This window comes from Leptidea sinapis, chromosome 26, assembly GCF_905404315.1.
Source record: "Leptidea sinapis chromosome 26, ilLepSina1.1, whole genome shotgun sequence".
NCBI classification, from domain to species: Eukaryota; Metazoa; Arthropoda; class Insecta; order Lepidoptera; family Pieridae; genus Leptidea; species Leptidea sinapis.
The window spans coordinates 9,830,909-9,848,931 of NC_066290.1; the positions used below are offsets into that span (position 1 = coordinate 9,830,909).

At 33.3% G+C, this 18,023-nt stretch overlaps 1 protein-coding gene across 2 annotated transcripts in view; it reads left to right on the forward strand.

Moving 5' to 3' along the window:
- The window catches only part of LOC126972481 (low affinity immunoglobulin epsilon Fc receptor-like), a 113,697-nt gene that overhangs the window by 85,031 nt on the left and 10,643 nt on the right, over positions 1–18,023 (forward strand). For both annotated transcript variants that reach the window (XM_050819279.1, XM_050819280.1), the window contains one exon: positions 14,070–14,170. In XM_050819279.1, the coding sequence (XP_050675236.1) occupies positions 14,070–14,170 (101 nt within the window). The remainder of the gene's footprint in view (positions 1–14,069; positions 14,171–18,023) is intronic.

Genomic DNA, 18,023 nt, shown 5'->3' on the forward strand with positions numbered 1-18,023 from the left:
ATTCATATTTGTGATCACTTTATAGTCAGAGTTATCGGTTTTTCTCATAAATATTTTGCCGCTGCGCACCCAAACATACTTGTAGTTCAATTCTTTAGCCTTGCGTCGAGCAGCCCCGTGTAGTAACTTGTTTGAAGTTGATAAATGTTCACAAACATATACAGGACATTTAGCCCCTTGTATACCCAGATGAGAAGCATTTAATTTTTCAGTTGTATGTCCCTTATTGAACTTTATCACAGCAGCTAGGAGATGATCACGTACCAAAGGACTATTGAGTTGGACTATGATAGACCGTGGGCGTGTTGATTTCGGATTCATTTTAGCTATACGAGTACAATGAGAAATATTACTTTCAGTTATATCGTATCCCACTGTCTTTGATAGCTGTTTTGTGATAGAAATTAAATTTTCGTTTTTTGACTCAGGAACACATTGAATTTTAATATTGTTAGAACGGGCTTGCTGTTCCATTAAGTTAATTTTGTTCGTTAGATCTGTAACAGTGCTTTGAAGTGATTCATTTTCACGTCTTTGTTTTTCAAATATATCAGAGTATTTATCAATTTCCTTTTTTATATCATCATATTGGCTGCTAATAAATGATACTGAACGTTGGAGCTCTTCAATTTTGCTATCAATACTTTTTAAGCAAGTGCTGACAGTCAAGGTTATAGTTTTGTTTATATTAGCCATTAAGTTTGACATTTCTTTTTCAAAAACTTCATTAACGATGTTTCGTACTTCTTCCAATATGGCGGTGGAAGGTACACTTGGTGAAGTTGGAGAACCGAGAGCTTGTCTTTTGTGTGATCCTTTCGTAACATTAGATTCTTGTGTATTTTAACTGGACCAGCAGGCATTTGAACGTATAGGTTTTTCGTCATGATTGCCCCCTTTAGATTTAAATTTACCGCAATTTGGACAATTCCAGTTGCTATTTTTTATATTTGAGTCAATACCCAAGCAACCATAGTGATACACTTTTGTACATTTTAAACATTTAATAAAATCGTCAGTGTCATTTAATAAAATCTCAAAAAACTGTAATTTAAAAAAATAAATGAATTATGTTTGAACTTTGACTTTCCGGCGACCAGCTGTGTGTGACCTGTCATAATATTTATGTCTGTTAACGACTGAATTTGACAATATGGCTTCCACAAAACCAATTAATTGCCTACGGTTTAACGCGAAGGTAACAAGAAAAATGTAGTCAAACTTAAATTTAACGTTTAATCAATTAATCTTGTTTGAAACTATCGATTTGTGAATGTTTCATTTGGACTCCAGAACTGATGGACCAATTTCGATGAGATTATCAGCAAAGGTAACAATCGTATCAACAGTTTCTTTTGTTTTGTAGTGAGGGTTCTCTTGAAAGTTTTGTTTATTAATATAAAAGCTAGAACCATTGAGTCAGTCCGGTGTCCCAGTTCGATGTTAGCCCGGTACTAATGTATTTTAGGTTGTCCAATTAATATGTATGTTTAATAGACGTTTTATAATGTCGGCACCTAGATAATTTAAATGCCTTGATAGAGCCTCTTGCTGCTAGACAACCAATGCGAACAGGCCAGGCTTATTACCGTAGTGCACGACTACGACTTAAACTCGCGATTTGTATGTCACTTTATGTTAGTGTGCGTGCATTGCTCAAAATAGAGGCTATCTGTCAACCTCATTTTTTTCGACATTTCCACAGCTGCCACAGCCTATCTAGACGTGATCAATGATCTTAGTGTTGGCAATGCTTTTGTGATTCCTGTGGAGTGTGTTGGTAAAAAGAGTATGGGTCCCGGTGATGATTGCCTTCAGGAGAACATATGTTTCTCAACCTTATACACAAGTTGCAGAGTTTGGTGAGTCAAATTTTTTGAGGATGCCTCGTAGGTCGTCATTTAACAAAACTTGCTATATATTGTATGATTCAAACAAAATCTTTTTCGGGCATAGTTATAGCCTTTGACACTCACAAATAATGTGGCTTTCTATTGGTAACAGAAGTATCAAAATCGGTTCAGTAGGTAAAGAGATTACCCCATTACCCCACTACCCCATTACCCCATTACCCTATTACCCCACTACCCCCTACAACCTCATAAACTTTGATTCTTTATAATATTAGTATGCATTATAAAATTGTAAATATTTTTAAAAAGTTTCTTCAAGCTATGCTACATCTCCATTATTCCGCAGAGTTGGGCACAAGGTGTCTATGTCATCAGAATTAATAATATACCTCAAACCGGCTTCATATGTTTTGCAAACTTAATATAATTTACTTGTAGAAATACGATCTGTGATGAAGTTACTGTATCTGATGTATGTATCTATCTGTAATACAAGCAGTTCTTGTTTCACTTTTGTTTTTAATGTAATTTTGTGTCTCTTATATGATTTTGTATAGAACCAACTAGCTATTAGCACCGACCGACACTTTTCCTATGTATATTTCCTTTTATATAAAAGAAACCTTAATGACTACTATACAATTATCGTTTAGATTGTGAAAACTTCATTAAAATATATCCAATGGCTTTTTCCTGATCATCGCTTATCGCTTGCTGGTCAATAAATGACACTGTATTACAAAAAAGCGTTGATATTTATAATTGGTTTTTTGAATTTTTCACATAAATTTTAAGGTTATGTGAAAAAATGGTAAAATAAAAGTTGTAGATCTTTTTATTACCTACAACTAATCATTTTACTTATTTCCATAGTTTTGCGGTAAATCGAGATAAACCGTTTTTTACACTTAATCAACCCCCCCTCCTTTTTCCTCTTCCCGGCCTCAGGTCGCCCGTAATTTATTTTTCCTTTCATTTTTGTTATATTCTCTTCCTGGTTCAACTGGTTTCCTCCTACTATTATTTTTTTTCTCTTTTTATCATTTTCGCCTGAACGAAATCGATTTTACCAATTAACTTTAAAACTAGAACAAAACATACAGATCATAAAAAGTAATTATGGAGCTGCTATTTTCATATTCCAACATGCTGGAAAGTAAATAAACTTAACTGAGGTTAATATTACGAGTATGATTCGAAAATAATCATATTGCCATCAATTTAGAAATAGTTCGTGGTTGTGATCATCTATATATTAAAGAGATCGTTGGCATTCCTCAGTACACACAACAGGTACAGACAGACAGATCCCCATAACATATCGTTGGAAGTATTGATTAGAAAAGCTTTATTAAAATCGTTGAGTTTGGGTTTCTAGGTGGTCGGGATCAAAATATATTCAGGTTCAAACATTTCCCATACAATTACATTGAAAATGTAGTTTGTTGACCAGGCTTGCATACACGGGCAGAAGAAAAGCGAGAGACGAAACTAGGAGGTAATAAGATAATTAGCAAATAACATTATCAAAAAGAAATCTTGATACTTTAAAAGTAATAATAAAATAAGCTAAAATTTCATTCATACAAGTTTAATAAACACGTGTTAAGTAAGTCAACATCGCTTATAACTTATTATGTAATTATTACGACTATAACAAGCCTTCTTCATACATAAGCGTTGAAAATTTGATGCAAGGAATATTTAATGATACTTTTTCACTGCATCATTAAATTGTTTGCTGTTTTTTCTTTATAATTAAGTAGACAGACAATATTTGAAATATAATCAGATAGTTTTGTGTTAATTTACTACTCAATTCGAATATTAAGTAAAATTAAAAATAATTAAATTGAGACTCAAAACTCACAATTCAACTTCAAATAAATCGTATTTTTAACTGACTTCAAAAAGGAGAAGGTTATCAATTCGATCAGTATTTTTTATTTTTATGTATGTATACAATTACTCTGAGATTAATCATCCGATTTACGTAATTTTAAATAAAGGTAAAGGTGTATTAAATTTAACTGTTCTTTATTTGATAGATACTTTTCAGTTTTGGACTTCGGTTTTTTAAACGTAGTTTTTTTTTTGTTTGATCAGATTGTCAATTGTAACAAAATTCTGTATAATGAAAAAAACCATGATAGACATACTTACATTACATTAACTTGGTATAAAGTTATACCTAAGAATAAACGTTTATTCTTATATAAAGGTTTATTCAGTCGTATAACGTGTCCCGCGTTTATTTGGAAGGTCGCTTAACAGTGTTGTCACCGATATATTCAACATTTTGCATAATCTTAATTGTTCTCAGTTATACCTTTGTACCAAGTTTATTTGTAAGGCCGTTAGAGCTTAAATCAAAAAATATATTATAATGGAGTTTCACACAATTGTGGTTCTCTGTTACTAGATATTATAAAGTCATCTTATCAATCGTAGCTGGTAAAATTACTGGGCAAATGATACTTAACAACATCTTATGTCTCAAGGTGACGAGCGCAATTGTGCCGTTCAGAATTTTTAGTTTTTTCAAGAATCCTGTGGCACTGCATCGTTATGCGCAGGACGTATCAATTACCATCAGCTGATCGTCTTGATCGTCTCGTCCCTTATTTTCAAAAAAAATATATCCTAAATATATCTATACTAATATTATAAAGCTGCAGTGTTTGTTTGTTTGTTTGAACGCGCTAATCTCTGGTACTACTGGTCCGATTTGAATGATTCTTTCAGTGTTGGGTAGTCCATTTATCGAGGAAGGCTATAGGCTATTTTTTTTTTTTTTCAAAATTAGGGATCCGTAATAAAATTGCTATTTTGTAACACAAGGTGTAAAATCGAAAACCTATTTTTGCGTGCGCTGCAAAAACTATTGACAATAGAACAAAATGATGTACAGGCTATAATATAGGCAATATTTTATTACTTATAAAACTATCGCGCGAATTATACTTTATATGGCAAAACAACGTTTGCAGGGTCAGCTAGTATTTCAATAAAGGTATCGATGAGAAAAGCATAAATTCGTTGAGTTTGGGTCTCTAGGTGTTCGGGATCAAAAGTAATTCAGGTCAATTCATACAGTTAGTTTTAACTATCATTGTATACACTTTACCAGGCATGCATACACGGGCAGGAGACACGCGGGTACGAGAATGTCTTCACTAGCTGTTTAATAATATATCTAAAAACCTTTCGATAAATTAAAAAATCAAGATTAAAGAATTACAATGAAACGTATTCTCTTTATTAACAAATGAAACAGAATCTGGTCTTACCTAAAAAGGCTTCGTTTGGAGGTTTTGATCTTGTTCATCGATAAGCTACCTGAAATACGGAAACTATTCGTGTTCTCAATCAGAAGTATTTAAGTTCCGCAATAAATTTACTGAAATAATAGTTAAATTTCAATAAGATTCAAGTATTTGTAGAAGGCACAATAATTGTAAAAATGTGTGTCGAGACGTGTTTAGGAATAATAACTTTAATAGATAACAAACAATAGAGGCCATTTTTCCATACAAACGTTTTCGATTCCTTGGTTTCTAACCCAAGATCAAAATGATTTTTTATTAAGATCAATATCATCTCTATCTGTGACTTTCAATTTTACTTTTTTTGATATTTTTGTTTCTCTAAGTGCTTGATCATACCTATAGGCCGCAAACCTGCAAACATTGAAAAAATGGCCCTGTACGTCACCGGAGCATAAAAAGAAAGGGAAGTCCTATGCCCAAGGGCGACTAAGGCATTTACCAGTGGGAGGCTCCTTTGCACAGGCTAGATTATGGGTACATAATGGCGCCTTTTTCTGCAGTAATGTGTAAGCTTTATTTATTATATTATATTATTTTTCGGTCTGAAGGGCGCCGCAGCTAGTGAAATTACTTGGCAAATGAGACTTAACATCTTATGTCTCAAGGTGACGAGCGCAGTTGTAGTTTCGCATAGAACTTTTGGGTTTATCAAGAATCCTGAGCGGCGCTGCATTGTAATGGGCAGGGCGTATCAATTACCTTATTTTTTATAAACAAAAATATAAAAAAATAGAAGGAGGACCGAGAACGAAAACCTGTTTTTTGAGTTTTATTTGATGATCTTGATAGTTGTCCTTACCTCACTGGTGTCGGTCTCGACAGCGTCAGTCCAACGGTATGATGTTTTACAATTTATAAATCTGAAAGTTCCTTAACGATTGTTTCATTTAAATGATTAAAGGTCACGGGTAGAGCCACGTCGGGTGCACAATATAAGTAAAAGAACAGTAGTGTAACATAGCGGTCTCCTTGAAATTATTATATACGTATGGTACGTTCGGAGCGCTAGGGTTGGTACATTGTTTTTGATTGACGACGCAGCGCAGCTAATTTAACTTATATAGTTACTAGTCTCGTCGGTTTACGGCGTGCTACACAATAGTTTTGTCTCCCCAAGATTGCTTAGCCGCCGGGTAAAATCGTTTGTATGTGTGCGTGCATCAATTCGGTCACTCTAATATAAAGTTAAAGTAGTGTTGTATTACTGTATTGTGTCGGGCACGGGTCGGGTATCCTCAGTCCACACACTCAGTAACCGTTGGTTGGCAGTGCGCAGTAAAGGCCTTGTCCACGTTTAGCAGCAAACGAAATGTATTCCTTCCCTTTCACTCGTCGCGTCACACATATTCTTTCTGTTTCGATACATATCTACATTTCGCCGAATTTGTTACCAAGTGGATCATTTGACACACAGACTTACAATATATAATATAACGTACAGACGACCTGACTATTTGTCAATGTGTGTGTTAGCTAGTGGTTTAACATTCAAATTACTAAGCAGCCAACGCCAAGCGTGGCAAAAGATTTTCACAAAAGCAAAAGATATTTCTGGAACCATAAGGCGTAGACACTTGAAATTTGGTAGGAATATTCCTTTCGCCGTGTGGATTTTACGAAATTCCACCCACAAGATTTTTTTTTATGAACAGAAGAACGTCTATCGGGTCAGCTAGTTTTTTTATTTATTTGAGACTGACATGATGGAAAGGGGTGAGGCAACCGCCCATGATCATACAACACCAGGGGTCAAGAGATGTGTTGTCGGCTTTTAAGTTGGGAGGATGTTCTAATCTTGAAGGTCCCTAAGTCGTATCTGTTTGGTAAAACAGCAGCCGGTAATTGATAACACAACGTGGCTGTGCGAGGCAAGAAGTTCCTCGCACAAGGCTCCGTTGTGGAATGTCAGACGTCAACGTGATGCGGGAGGAATTTTATAATAAATTATGTATTTCACAATTATTTTAAACTAGTTTTTTTTATAAATTGAACAACTCCAGTTTATTTTATAATAAATTTTTGTGTTTAAATACCCTTAAGTGGATAAATAAACTTGTTGAGATGATAATTAATTAGTTTTAATGGTGCCGACCGATAATACTTAACAATAAAAGACTTGTTTCTCCATTAAAATGGCAAATTGGAATTTCGTATTGTTCGCTTGAAATAAATGTTAATTGCATTACATGGTATTTTGAGTAACAAGTCTATTTAACATTACGAAATGCCAAAATTCATTCATTCAATTTTTTTTAAATCATACTTTTATGTCTGCGTAACTTTATAGATTAGATTGATTTATGAGTGGTATTTGATTTATGTAAAACTGTGTAAATGTTATATTATAATGTCTGGTCACCGGTGCTCGTTGCTTCACATAAACAAATGAATTTAATATTATACCATGTCATATCAATATTTAATATATTTTTTGTTAGTAACGAAATTTGTAGAAGTTCAATAATTACAATAATCATTTCTAGTACACAACAGAACTGTCAAAGTGTGCGTCACAAAATATCATAGAATTATTCATACAGAAATAAAATTTGATATTTGAAATATTAAAGCTCACAAATCTAAATAAAAACTATCCTATCTCCCAATTTGGACTAAGCTGCACTCCATGAAGTGATCCCCATTAAAGGTTAAGGAGTTCACTGGAAACAAACATCAGGACACTGGATTTATATATATATATCAGAACTACGTGTGTCGGGTGTCGGGTCACCTGTTATGATAAAATCGTAACTGACTAAAAACTGTACACTGAATATTTTTTTAAAGAAAACTTGACGTGGGTTCTCCATACAATACCGAATCAAAAAATATAGAGACTTTATAGAATTTTTGTTTGTTTCTCCATACGTATCTCCGGCCAAAACTACAAAAACATGTGAATAGATTAAATTCAAATTTAGTATGAATATTTACAAGAAGTCGAGACAACATATAGACTACAGATAAACATATTGTCACACTACACAGCAGCAGATAATTTAATAAGAACAAGAATTCCCCATGTTTTGATGTTATGATACGTATAGCTTTGTTTAAATCACAGTTGTCTCATTAGATACGAGTAAATAAGTGTTGAGTGTAAATAAAACAAAATGTATCAAAGATATTTGTTGATGTCTCTCATGGTGATGAGCTGTATAGCTGACACGAAGACGGTGACGTACCAGTCGCCTTTGAGTCATGTGCCAACATGCAGTGGGAAGTCAGGTAAGATTTATGATATGATTTATTTATTAATAATTATTGATTGTTTTGATAGAAGAGAGAATAATAATAAACGCGAGAATCACAGGAGCATTGCCGACCTTGAAGGATTCAATTAAGGGTTTCTTTAAAAGTCGTATCGTCCTTGAGCCACCGCACAAGGAGGCTGATTCCATAGTTTGGTTGTATGTGAAAGAAAGTTCATTGAAAACTGCACTGTTACAGGAACGTCACATATCTAAGATATTATTATCGCGCAATGCAGTCGATATATATACCATCTTTGTGCTGCAGAATAAGGCTATTGGTGATGATAAAGTATAATTATGTGAAAAACTTAAAGAGCTATACATATGAGGCATAAAACGTATTTATTTTCTCAAATTCCTTTAGAATTATTTTTGATGTCAGTTCCAACACTACCACCGCTTCGGAAACAAATGGTGCTCTGAGTGAGAACAAACGGCGCAAGAAACTCTCCCAGCTTTCTTTTTTTGCGCTCTTTTAAAAAAAATACAATTATTATAAAAGTTATTGCTATACAACAATCATAATCTAGTCCCAGGCTGTCCGTTCGCTTAGATATTCAGCTATGGAGTATGTTTTGTTGGGCGATATACCTAATATATACTTTCCCAGCTTTGATCCCAGTAAATGTGCAAAACAATAATTAATGTGTTACGAAATTCAAAAGAATTGTTAAAAGACGTTTATGTTGTAAATGTGACTACATTTTACATAAATGACTTTATTAATGATATCAGATTATTTAATTAATAAATTTAATTGTAACGACATTAAACATAAATAAAATGCCGCTGAGTTTCTTGCGCCCGTTCTTCTCAAGCCTGAGACAATTGTTTTCGAATGGGTGGTACTTTTTGATGTACAATAAGTGACTTAAGGAATCATAGTTTGAATAATTAACCGACTTCGAGGAGGAGGTTATCAATTCGATCGGTTTTTTTTTATGTATGTACACCGATTAAGATTTATGAACCGATTTACGTAATTCTTCTTTTTGTTTCATGCGAAATAAAAATTTTACATAGTTTGGCCCAGTAGTTTTCATTTTATGAGCATTTATATGAAAATTTTCGCCTAATTGGATGACATAATTGTTTTCTGTGTACGGCTTGTTTTTTGGAGTTTTCATTCAGGTTGATTATATATTATTATGAACTGGCACTAAAACATAAAAAATAAACTACGTTTAAAGAAACCGACTTCAAAAACTGAAAAGTATAACATAACTAAAAATTGTATTTAATACACCTCTTATGCAAACCTTTACCTTAAATTTTAATAAAATACTATTATTTGTATGTGCTACATATTGATAGCTTTGTAGTCGGTGCCAAGCCAAATGTAATAAAAGTACCTACACTCGCCACGCGTGACTTTAATCGGGATAGCTTCGTCTAGTACAAAACAACCCACGCGGAAAGACACGCGTAATATTAAGTTTTATTTTGTTTAGGACTTGGCACGCAATATGTGCTAACATATAAATAATAGAATTTTATTAATATTAAAGATAAAGGTATGTTATGATAAGAGGTGTATTAAATAAAAATTTTAGCTATTTGATATTTTTCAGTTTTTTCAGTCGGTTTTTTTAAACGTTTTTTTTTTCCTAATATGTGAATTTGAATATTCAGATGGTAAGGAAGGTATCCATGTTTTTAGCGTTTCGATGCTAAGTATACAATATAGAATAATATATATGTATGTATTTTGTGTTATGTTTGTTACACAGTAGTATTATTATAAGTAGTTAAATATATTTCTTGTTGCTACAGGTCCATCTCAAACTAGTTTTTTACGCAATAATATTACTCGAGTTTTTTCTGCGAACTTTTTTGTTAAACGTCATGCTGAATGTATGTATGTATATTTTAAATTTTATAATGCATGTTTGCTTAACTTCGCAATGTTGTAAATTATTGACTGATAAGATGCCGTGTTTTAAATAAATTCTGATGTTGGGCTAATATAGAATTTATAATATCATACATTATTTTCTAATTCGGTACGCCTTAAGTTTTTTAAATATTTTTAGTGCGATTCATTAATCGCTATTCTTTAATATTTTTTTTTTCTTAGAAATGTATGTCACATTTTTAGAGTTTTCAATGTTCGGGCATTATTATGGCACTCCTTCTGAAAGAGAACCTGTTCAATTAAAAATATCAGTTCATAAAATACAGACCCTGAGTTATACAAAAATATATTTGAATTACAATAAAAAGACTTGATTCCTTTTTGAACCATGTATTACTTTTATATTCAATCGGCCTTACCAATATCCTGGTATAAAGTTATACCTAAGAATATATCAAGAATATGCAAAATGTATACAAATATACATTTTGCTAATAATTGGTTTATTCGGACCAATATTCGGACGTATAAGTTTCCCGGGTTTATTTGCAAGGGTGCTTGACATATGAAAAACTTCAATATAACATTGCATCGACAGTGTTAACAGCGATGTAGTTAACATTTTTCATATTCTCGGTTTGTTCTCTGGTATAACTTAAGTAAGGCCGAATAACTGCTGTGACAAAAACGATTTCATTAAATGTTTAATGAATTATTATTTTTTTCATTTCTGGTCAAGATCGCTGGAATACGTTGGATGAGGGCAGCGCAGGAGGTCTATTACCAAAACCGACACTTGAAGTTTCGGTCCGAAACGAAAATCCTAATACGAAAGTACTTCGGATCCGAATCGTGCGGACGGATATCGTTTCGGAACCATAGACATAATGAATGACAACATGAATTTGGGAATAAGGTAAACGAAAGACAAAATGTCTAATCGCGAACTTCATCGATCTTCGGATCCGAAACACTTTCGTAATTGAAAAATGTACGAGACGTTAACCGAAACTTCGTATTTCGATTTTCGTAATAGGGCTCCAGGCCCGATCGTCGTGGAAATTATTAGGGGGAGGCCTTTGTCCAAAAGTGGACGTTTTCCAGCTGGTGATGAACTATTTAGAAAAAAAATAAAAACTCAATGTAGTATATTGTATATATACAGCCCTGAAATCACCTGGAAAGGAAATATAACTCCATTCATTTATAAATTATTTATATTCAAGTGTTGTTCCTCAATTCCTCAGAGTTTCAGGCGAGTGGGAGTCGAATACAAAATATATTTAGACTACAAAGAGAAAGATATAACAATAGTTTGTTAAACAACGTAGAGTGCAGGCTTTGTTAGCGCCCGCGGCAAATAGGTCAAGATTCTCCATTTCTTTAACATAATAAACTAATCGAATGATATTTATTGAAATTCCGACCTTGGCAAATAGTTGACGAAACGGAACTTATAATAATGTCGACATTGATGACTCATGTAACATTTAGGATATAATATATAATACAATGCGATCATTAATTCTGAATTCTTACAGAAATTTTGGTACAGTCAGCTGCAAAATTATAGTTTCATCAATGTTTAATCATTCGGTTTTAGAAAGGAGGATGGCGAGAATGGACCCACATAATTCAAAAATTAAGGAAGCATCGTACAAGTACAACTTTATATTAATTATAAAAATAGTTTTAGACGATGATTATATAAAAAATATTGAGGCGCTAAGATATGGGAGTCAAAAGAAAGAAATTACTATAATTTATTAAAAAAAATAAGTCATCTTGTACTAACGGAACGTTGTGCGCAATTGACATCTACATTTTTTTGATATGACAGTCATTTTTTGTATCAATCAAACTATCTATACCTTCTCAAATCAGTAAAGTAATTCACAATAAAATTCAATAAGATTATTAATTATCGTTTTTTGATACAAAAAGTACCTTTAAAAGAATCGATACCTGCTTAAAAAAGAATGAATTGTGAATCCTCAATTATTAGCTGCTGGCCAACCTTCCACGTATTACATTATCTTTTAGCAGACAGTAATAAGACATAAGATACAAATTATTGATTGAACAATAGATTAAGATTATTGATTAATACAAGTTTCCATGATGTACGCCACTTCTTTCAGTGGGTCTCAAAATATAGGCATTCTCGCCATCCTCCTTTGTAAAAGAAGGTTCTATTCTCTATAAACAGCGATGTCGTGTTATGTAGAGATGTCGCTTGTTTGTGTGTGTTATACCGCATTTATTACGGGGAGTGTTCCGGTGACCTGTTTGATGTGATTCTCTTTCATCTAAATAAAGAGAAACACAACAATGCAACTGACCTCAGCAATGTTTCAAATTCTCAGCTAGTGTAGAAGACCACCTCTCCATAAAATTATATCTTGAGCTTTAATTGTCAAGCATATACCACATGTCAAGTAGACCTGGTTGGTGCATCACTTGGTTGTCATAAAAGTGGGATACCATTCGTCATAGTTACCTTGGAAAAAAACTCTCTAATATTCCTACGCTTTCCACGAAGGTTAACAACGCGCTATTCGTAAGTGATGCAAGACTAATTTACTGGTGGTGAATCACTTGTACATCGCTTTATTTACTCGATCAAGTTTCGCTATGGCTAAGACTTCTTTAAAGGAGATAAGGATAAGAGTCAATAATAATTAATCAGAAATTGATACAAACAGAGTTATTTTTTTCACCAAAACTAAATCACCAGGTGACTAGAGATGCGTAGTCAGCCTTTAAGGTGCTGCAGTATGCTCTATGCTTGAAGGTCCCTGAGTCGTGTCGGTAATTGATTCCACAAAGAAGCTGAGGTAGACAAGATTCCTCGCAAGAGGCGTGGTGGTAGAATGGCGGACTTCACCATCCTGTGATGGTGGCATTCGGCTGTTGTTATCAACCTGAAATCCTCTGAGCACTTCCCGTGATATATGCGGTAGAAAATTTAAGCCAATCTTCGTTGTATGCGGATAAATGGAAGAAGCTGTTACTGGGGAGCGCCCTCCAGAGGTGAGAACAGTACTCCATGTGTGGCCGAATTTTCGCACGTTACTTGATAAAAGGTGACCAGGCGTTCATAAAATTGACATGATAATGATTTTTATATTAAGTACTAAAATTCTGAGCTGCACTTACGACTTTAAGATAATATGAATTAATGTTCAGTTTCAACTGCCAGGTAATTCACTACGGCGACCTTCAAACCACACCAATACACTACAGCTTGGTGTCAGAAAAGAGCAACAAAAATAAACAACACAAAAGACGACCACTACTGGACAAAGGTCTCCCCCAAAGATCTTTACGACGACCGGTCCTGCGCTGCCCTCCAGCTATCTTGACCAGATCATCGGTCCATCTTGTGGGGAGACTACTAACACTGCATCTTCTTGACGTGGTTGCCACTCGAAGAATTTAATACCTCTACGGCTATCTGTTTTTTGGGCTTTGTGCCCCCTCCACTTCAGTTTCGCAGTCATCTGGGCTAAGTCGGTGACTTCGTTTCTCCAACAGGTCTCCTCATTTCTGATTCGATCTCTGACAACGTCTGCGTTCCGTATGTCATCACTGACAATTAACTTTTGACTTGAGACACTGTGGTATTTGAGATGGAACATTATACGAACGTTGTCCGTGCGATTTGGATTTGATGAGTGATCTCTTTCGTGGAATAGGACCTGACTAACTTGATTATATGTCCAAGATATAAAACAGCATATAATAAGTATATTAATAACTATGAATTTGCCCACAGATTGCTCAAGCTGCGGTGACGATGAGTTGGGTGTAACTCGGTGGACTATGCCACTGCTCAAGAGTGGCGAGAAGCGATACTACCTCGGAATATTCTTTAAGGTAACAACTAGCTTATAACATACGTGTTTGACACGTGTCTTTCATAACCTCCCTTTACTTAACTAGTCATCCCATAAATACTGAAACAAAAAAATATATTTTATTGCAAATACAATTTATTACTTTTACAGTGTGTTAGTTTAAAACATAAATATAAAATAAAAAAGCTTATTCGAAGTGGTCGCCATTGGCTGCAATACAGTCCTTAAAACTTTGACGCCAGTTATAAATAGAAGCACGAACTTTTTCCATGGGAAACTTCTTCACTGCTGTACGAAGCCGTACTCTCTAAAACCGACCATAAATCAAAATCCTGCGGATTAAGATCGGGACTAGAAGACGGCCAGTCTTCAGTTCTGGTGAAGTACGAAACGTTCGTTAAGTCATATCCATAAACTTACAATATACTAGTGTGTACACGAACAAATTGCGTAAAAGGAAAACAAATCATTGTTCTGTAAGCGATTTTTATTCACAAGTCGAAAATAGTCAAAGACGCGTGAAATAAGCTCCCTAATATTTTGAATATTGACCGAGCAAACCATTTACAGCTAAGGCACACATTTACAGCTAAGGCACTCATTAACAAATCAAAACTGATCAACCTTTATCAGACTGTCTGGTAATTTATACGATACATACTTCTAATCCATTCTTTTAAAGATTTTTGAAAAGCGTTATGTTTCTGTTATTTTCCGATGAAAAAAAAATTGATTGTAAGTATATTTATGAAACTATAACCCGCACTTTTTTCGTACGTACTTCTCATCTTTACCAAAACTACAATAAACAAAACATTAACCTCAATATTCTAAATTATGAGATGGTGTTTCTCATTTTTATTGATATTTAAAGATTAATTTACAACATAACAGAGTTACATTATAAAGTGTCAACGGACTGTTAATCTATTAGGTAACTGCGCGTACGCATCTTGTAGTGACGTCAGCGGTGGTCTGGTTGATCGATTACCAGTGGCAAGCTTTCACCTATAGCATCGATCTCCTCGGTACCGACAGCATATAACGAGATTAAATATTATACTGTCGGAATTGTTTCACTTTGTTGCCAAACTACGTTTTTTTTAATAGTTTGCTACATTAAAATATTATTATCGTATAACTTTTTGGCGGCTTCATTTACCATCTTTTATTCTTTATTTATTCACATAAGTTATGTGGAAAATAAATTTAAGAGCCTAACAAAAAAATATTTTATAAAGTTGTATCTGAAGATAAGCGAAATGCTTACTAAAAGACTATATAATATTTTATACCAACTATATCGCTGAGAACACTGTCAATACAATGATTATTCTAAAGTTTTCAGAATGTCAGACACCCTTGAAAATAAATGCGGATAACGTTTCACTTTAGAGTAAACCACACATAAGCAATGTCTACTTAGAAAATAAGAGTTTTCATGCCTAGTATTTTAATCATTGTATGGGCATTTCTGCCCATACAATGATTATTCTGATAGTCACCCTATATTGTAAGCCATGCTATTTTTAATCATTCATAATTGCTATTTTCTTATATATATACAATATTTTACTGTCATTGCTAATGCTATAAAATAATCATAATCTAGTTCGAGGCTGTCCGATCACTTAGATATTTAGCTGTGAAGTATTCTATTAAAAACATCTTCAATGAGCAGTTCTTACTTCGTTATGATTGTATTTTATTTAAAGATGATTTGATTGTAAATTATTTAAAGATCGATAAATTGTCACTTAAGTATCATTTTGTAACCAATCACATTATACAACATTAGATGAGCTTATTTTTTTTGACGTAGGCTCATTTTTTCCAACTGCAAACATATTATTACGTGCCAGGATTACAAATGATTTATTGTACGTCGCTACAGTCTGCAATATGCTCCTTATAGGTACTAAAAATACTAATACTATCACTAATAATACTCTAGTATAGCATATAATATAAGTGTAGGTATCGCACAGAATGTTCACTTTATGATTCTGTTACTGAATGACCATGAGAAATCAGTTTTTTTTTTGTCAACGGTACAAGTTCGAATGAAGTGTAGGTAGTGTTGTTTTGTTTACCAATAACTGGGCTTGTAACTGTCATATTTGTTCTTTAAATGATGGTGTTTGTGATAATAGAACAGGTTGTTTATTCAGTGTGATATCACTTTTTGAAATAAATAATAATAATTTAACATTGACACACTTTTCCACAAATTAACTTGCCCCAAAGGTATTTAGGTACTTAAACATACATAAATACAATATATAAACATTCATGACTCGGAAACAAGCATCCAAATTCATCATATAAATGATTGCATCTATCGAGATTCGAACCCGGGACCTTTAGCTTAGTAGTCAGGGTCACTAACCATCCTTCTATAGATATACTTAGTTACATTATTGGAAAACAAACAGCTTAAGTTAATATACACATTGTAACACATAATTTATATTACACAAGCCAATAAAGTTTCCAATTAAATATAAACAAAGTAGGAGTGAATATAATACAAAATATAACGATTTGACATACAATTAAACATAAGGCGAAAAAAGTACACAAAATACAAATGAAACAAAATTTATCAAATTTATCGGTTGCACATATTTTAAGGATGTTTAAGATATTCTTTAATTTTTTTAGTAAAAGTTCGATTGGTGCTATGAAAAATGTCTAAGTGACTATAATTATTATTATTGGTGTTGTATGCTCTTATAATAAAACAATTGCTAGTATAATTAGTTCTACGAACAGGGATAAAGAATGTATCTATAGAACGTGTATAATGTTTTGGACAGTTAAGTTTAATGTTACTTAAAATACGATTGGAATCAATTAAGTCATGTAATATTTTGAAAAGGAAAACTAGATCTCTGTATTCTCTACGCTGTTGTAAATATAGGTAATTAAATTGAAGAGTATTACAATTTTGAAACTTATAATTTAATCTTTTAATAAATTTATTTTGTACACTTTCTATATTTTCTAAGATGCTATATCTTTGTATAACGTGGGTTCCAAGCAGTCGAAGCATATTCTAAATATGGTCTGACATTTCCCTGTCTGAATATAAAACCAATCATTTTATAAGCTTTTGCTGTCATATTGACTATATGATTTTCAAATAAGAGAGCCGAATCTAGCGTTACCCCAAGGTCTTTTATTTCTGACACCCTTTTAAGAGGTTCATTATTTTATATTTGAATAAAATTGGCATTTTTTTCCTCGAAAATGTTATCGTACAGCATTTGTCAACATTGAGGTATAAGTCATTAGCGGAACAATAGTTTCCTAACTCAATTAAATCGCTTTGTAGTTCAACACAGTCCTGTTTTTCTTTTATTATTTTAAATATTTCGGTGTCATCCGCATAAAGTAAAATATTAGAATTTTGAAAAGATTGCAAAACATCTTTAATAAATATGTTAAATAACAATGGGCCAAGGTGAGAGCCCTGAGGAACGCCAGATGTAACAGGAACAAAACTAGAAATAAATCCTTTAACAGCTACCGCTTGTGTTCTGTTACGGAGATACGACTCCAGCCATCTTAGAAGGTCTGCTTGAATACCGACACGCTCAAGTTTAAATAATAGTCGGGCATGCGAAATTTGATCGAACGCCTTTGAATAGTCGGTTTAAATTGTGTCTACCTGGAATCCATTGTTTAAGGCATCCAATACTTCATCTAGAAAGGTTAGTTTCCGCCGAGCATTTAATTACAAATCCATTTTGCTGTGGAATAATTAGTGGTCGTAATAAAGGAAATAAAGTGTCATAGATTATTATTTCAAATAATTTTGGGATAACCGATATCTTTGAAATCCCACAATAGTTTTTAATATTATGTCT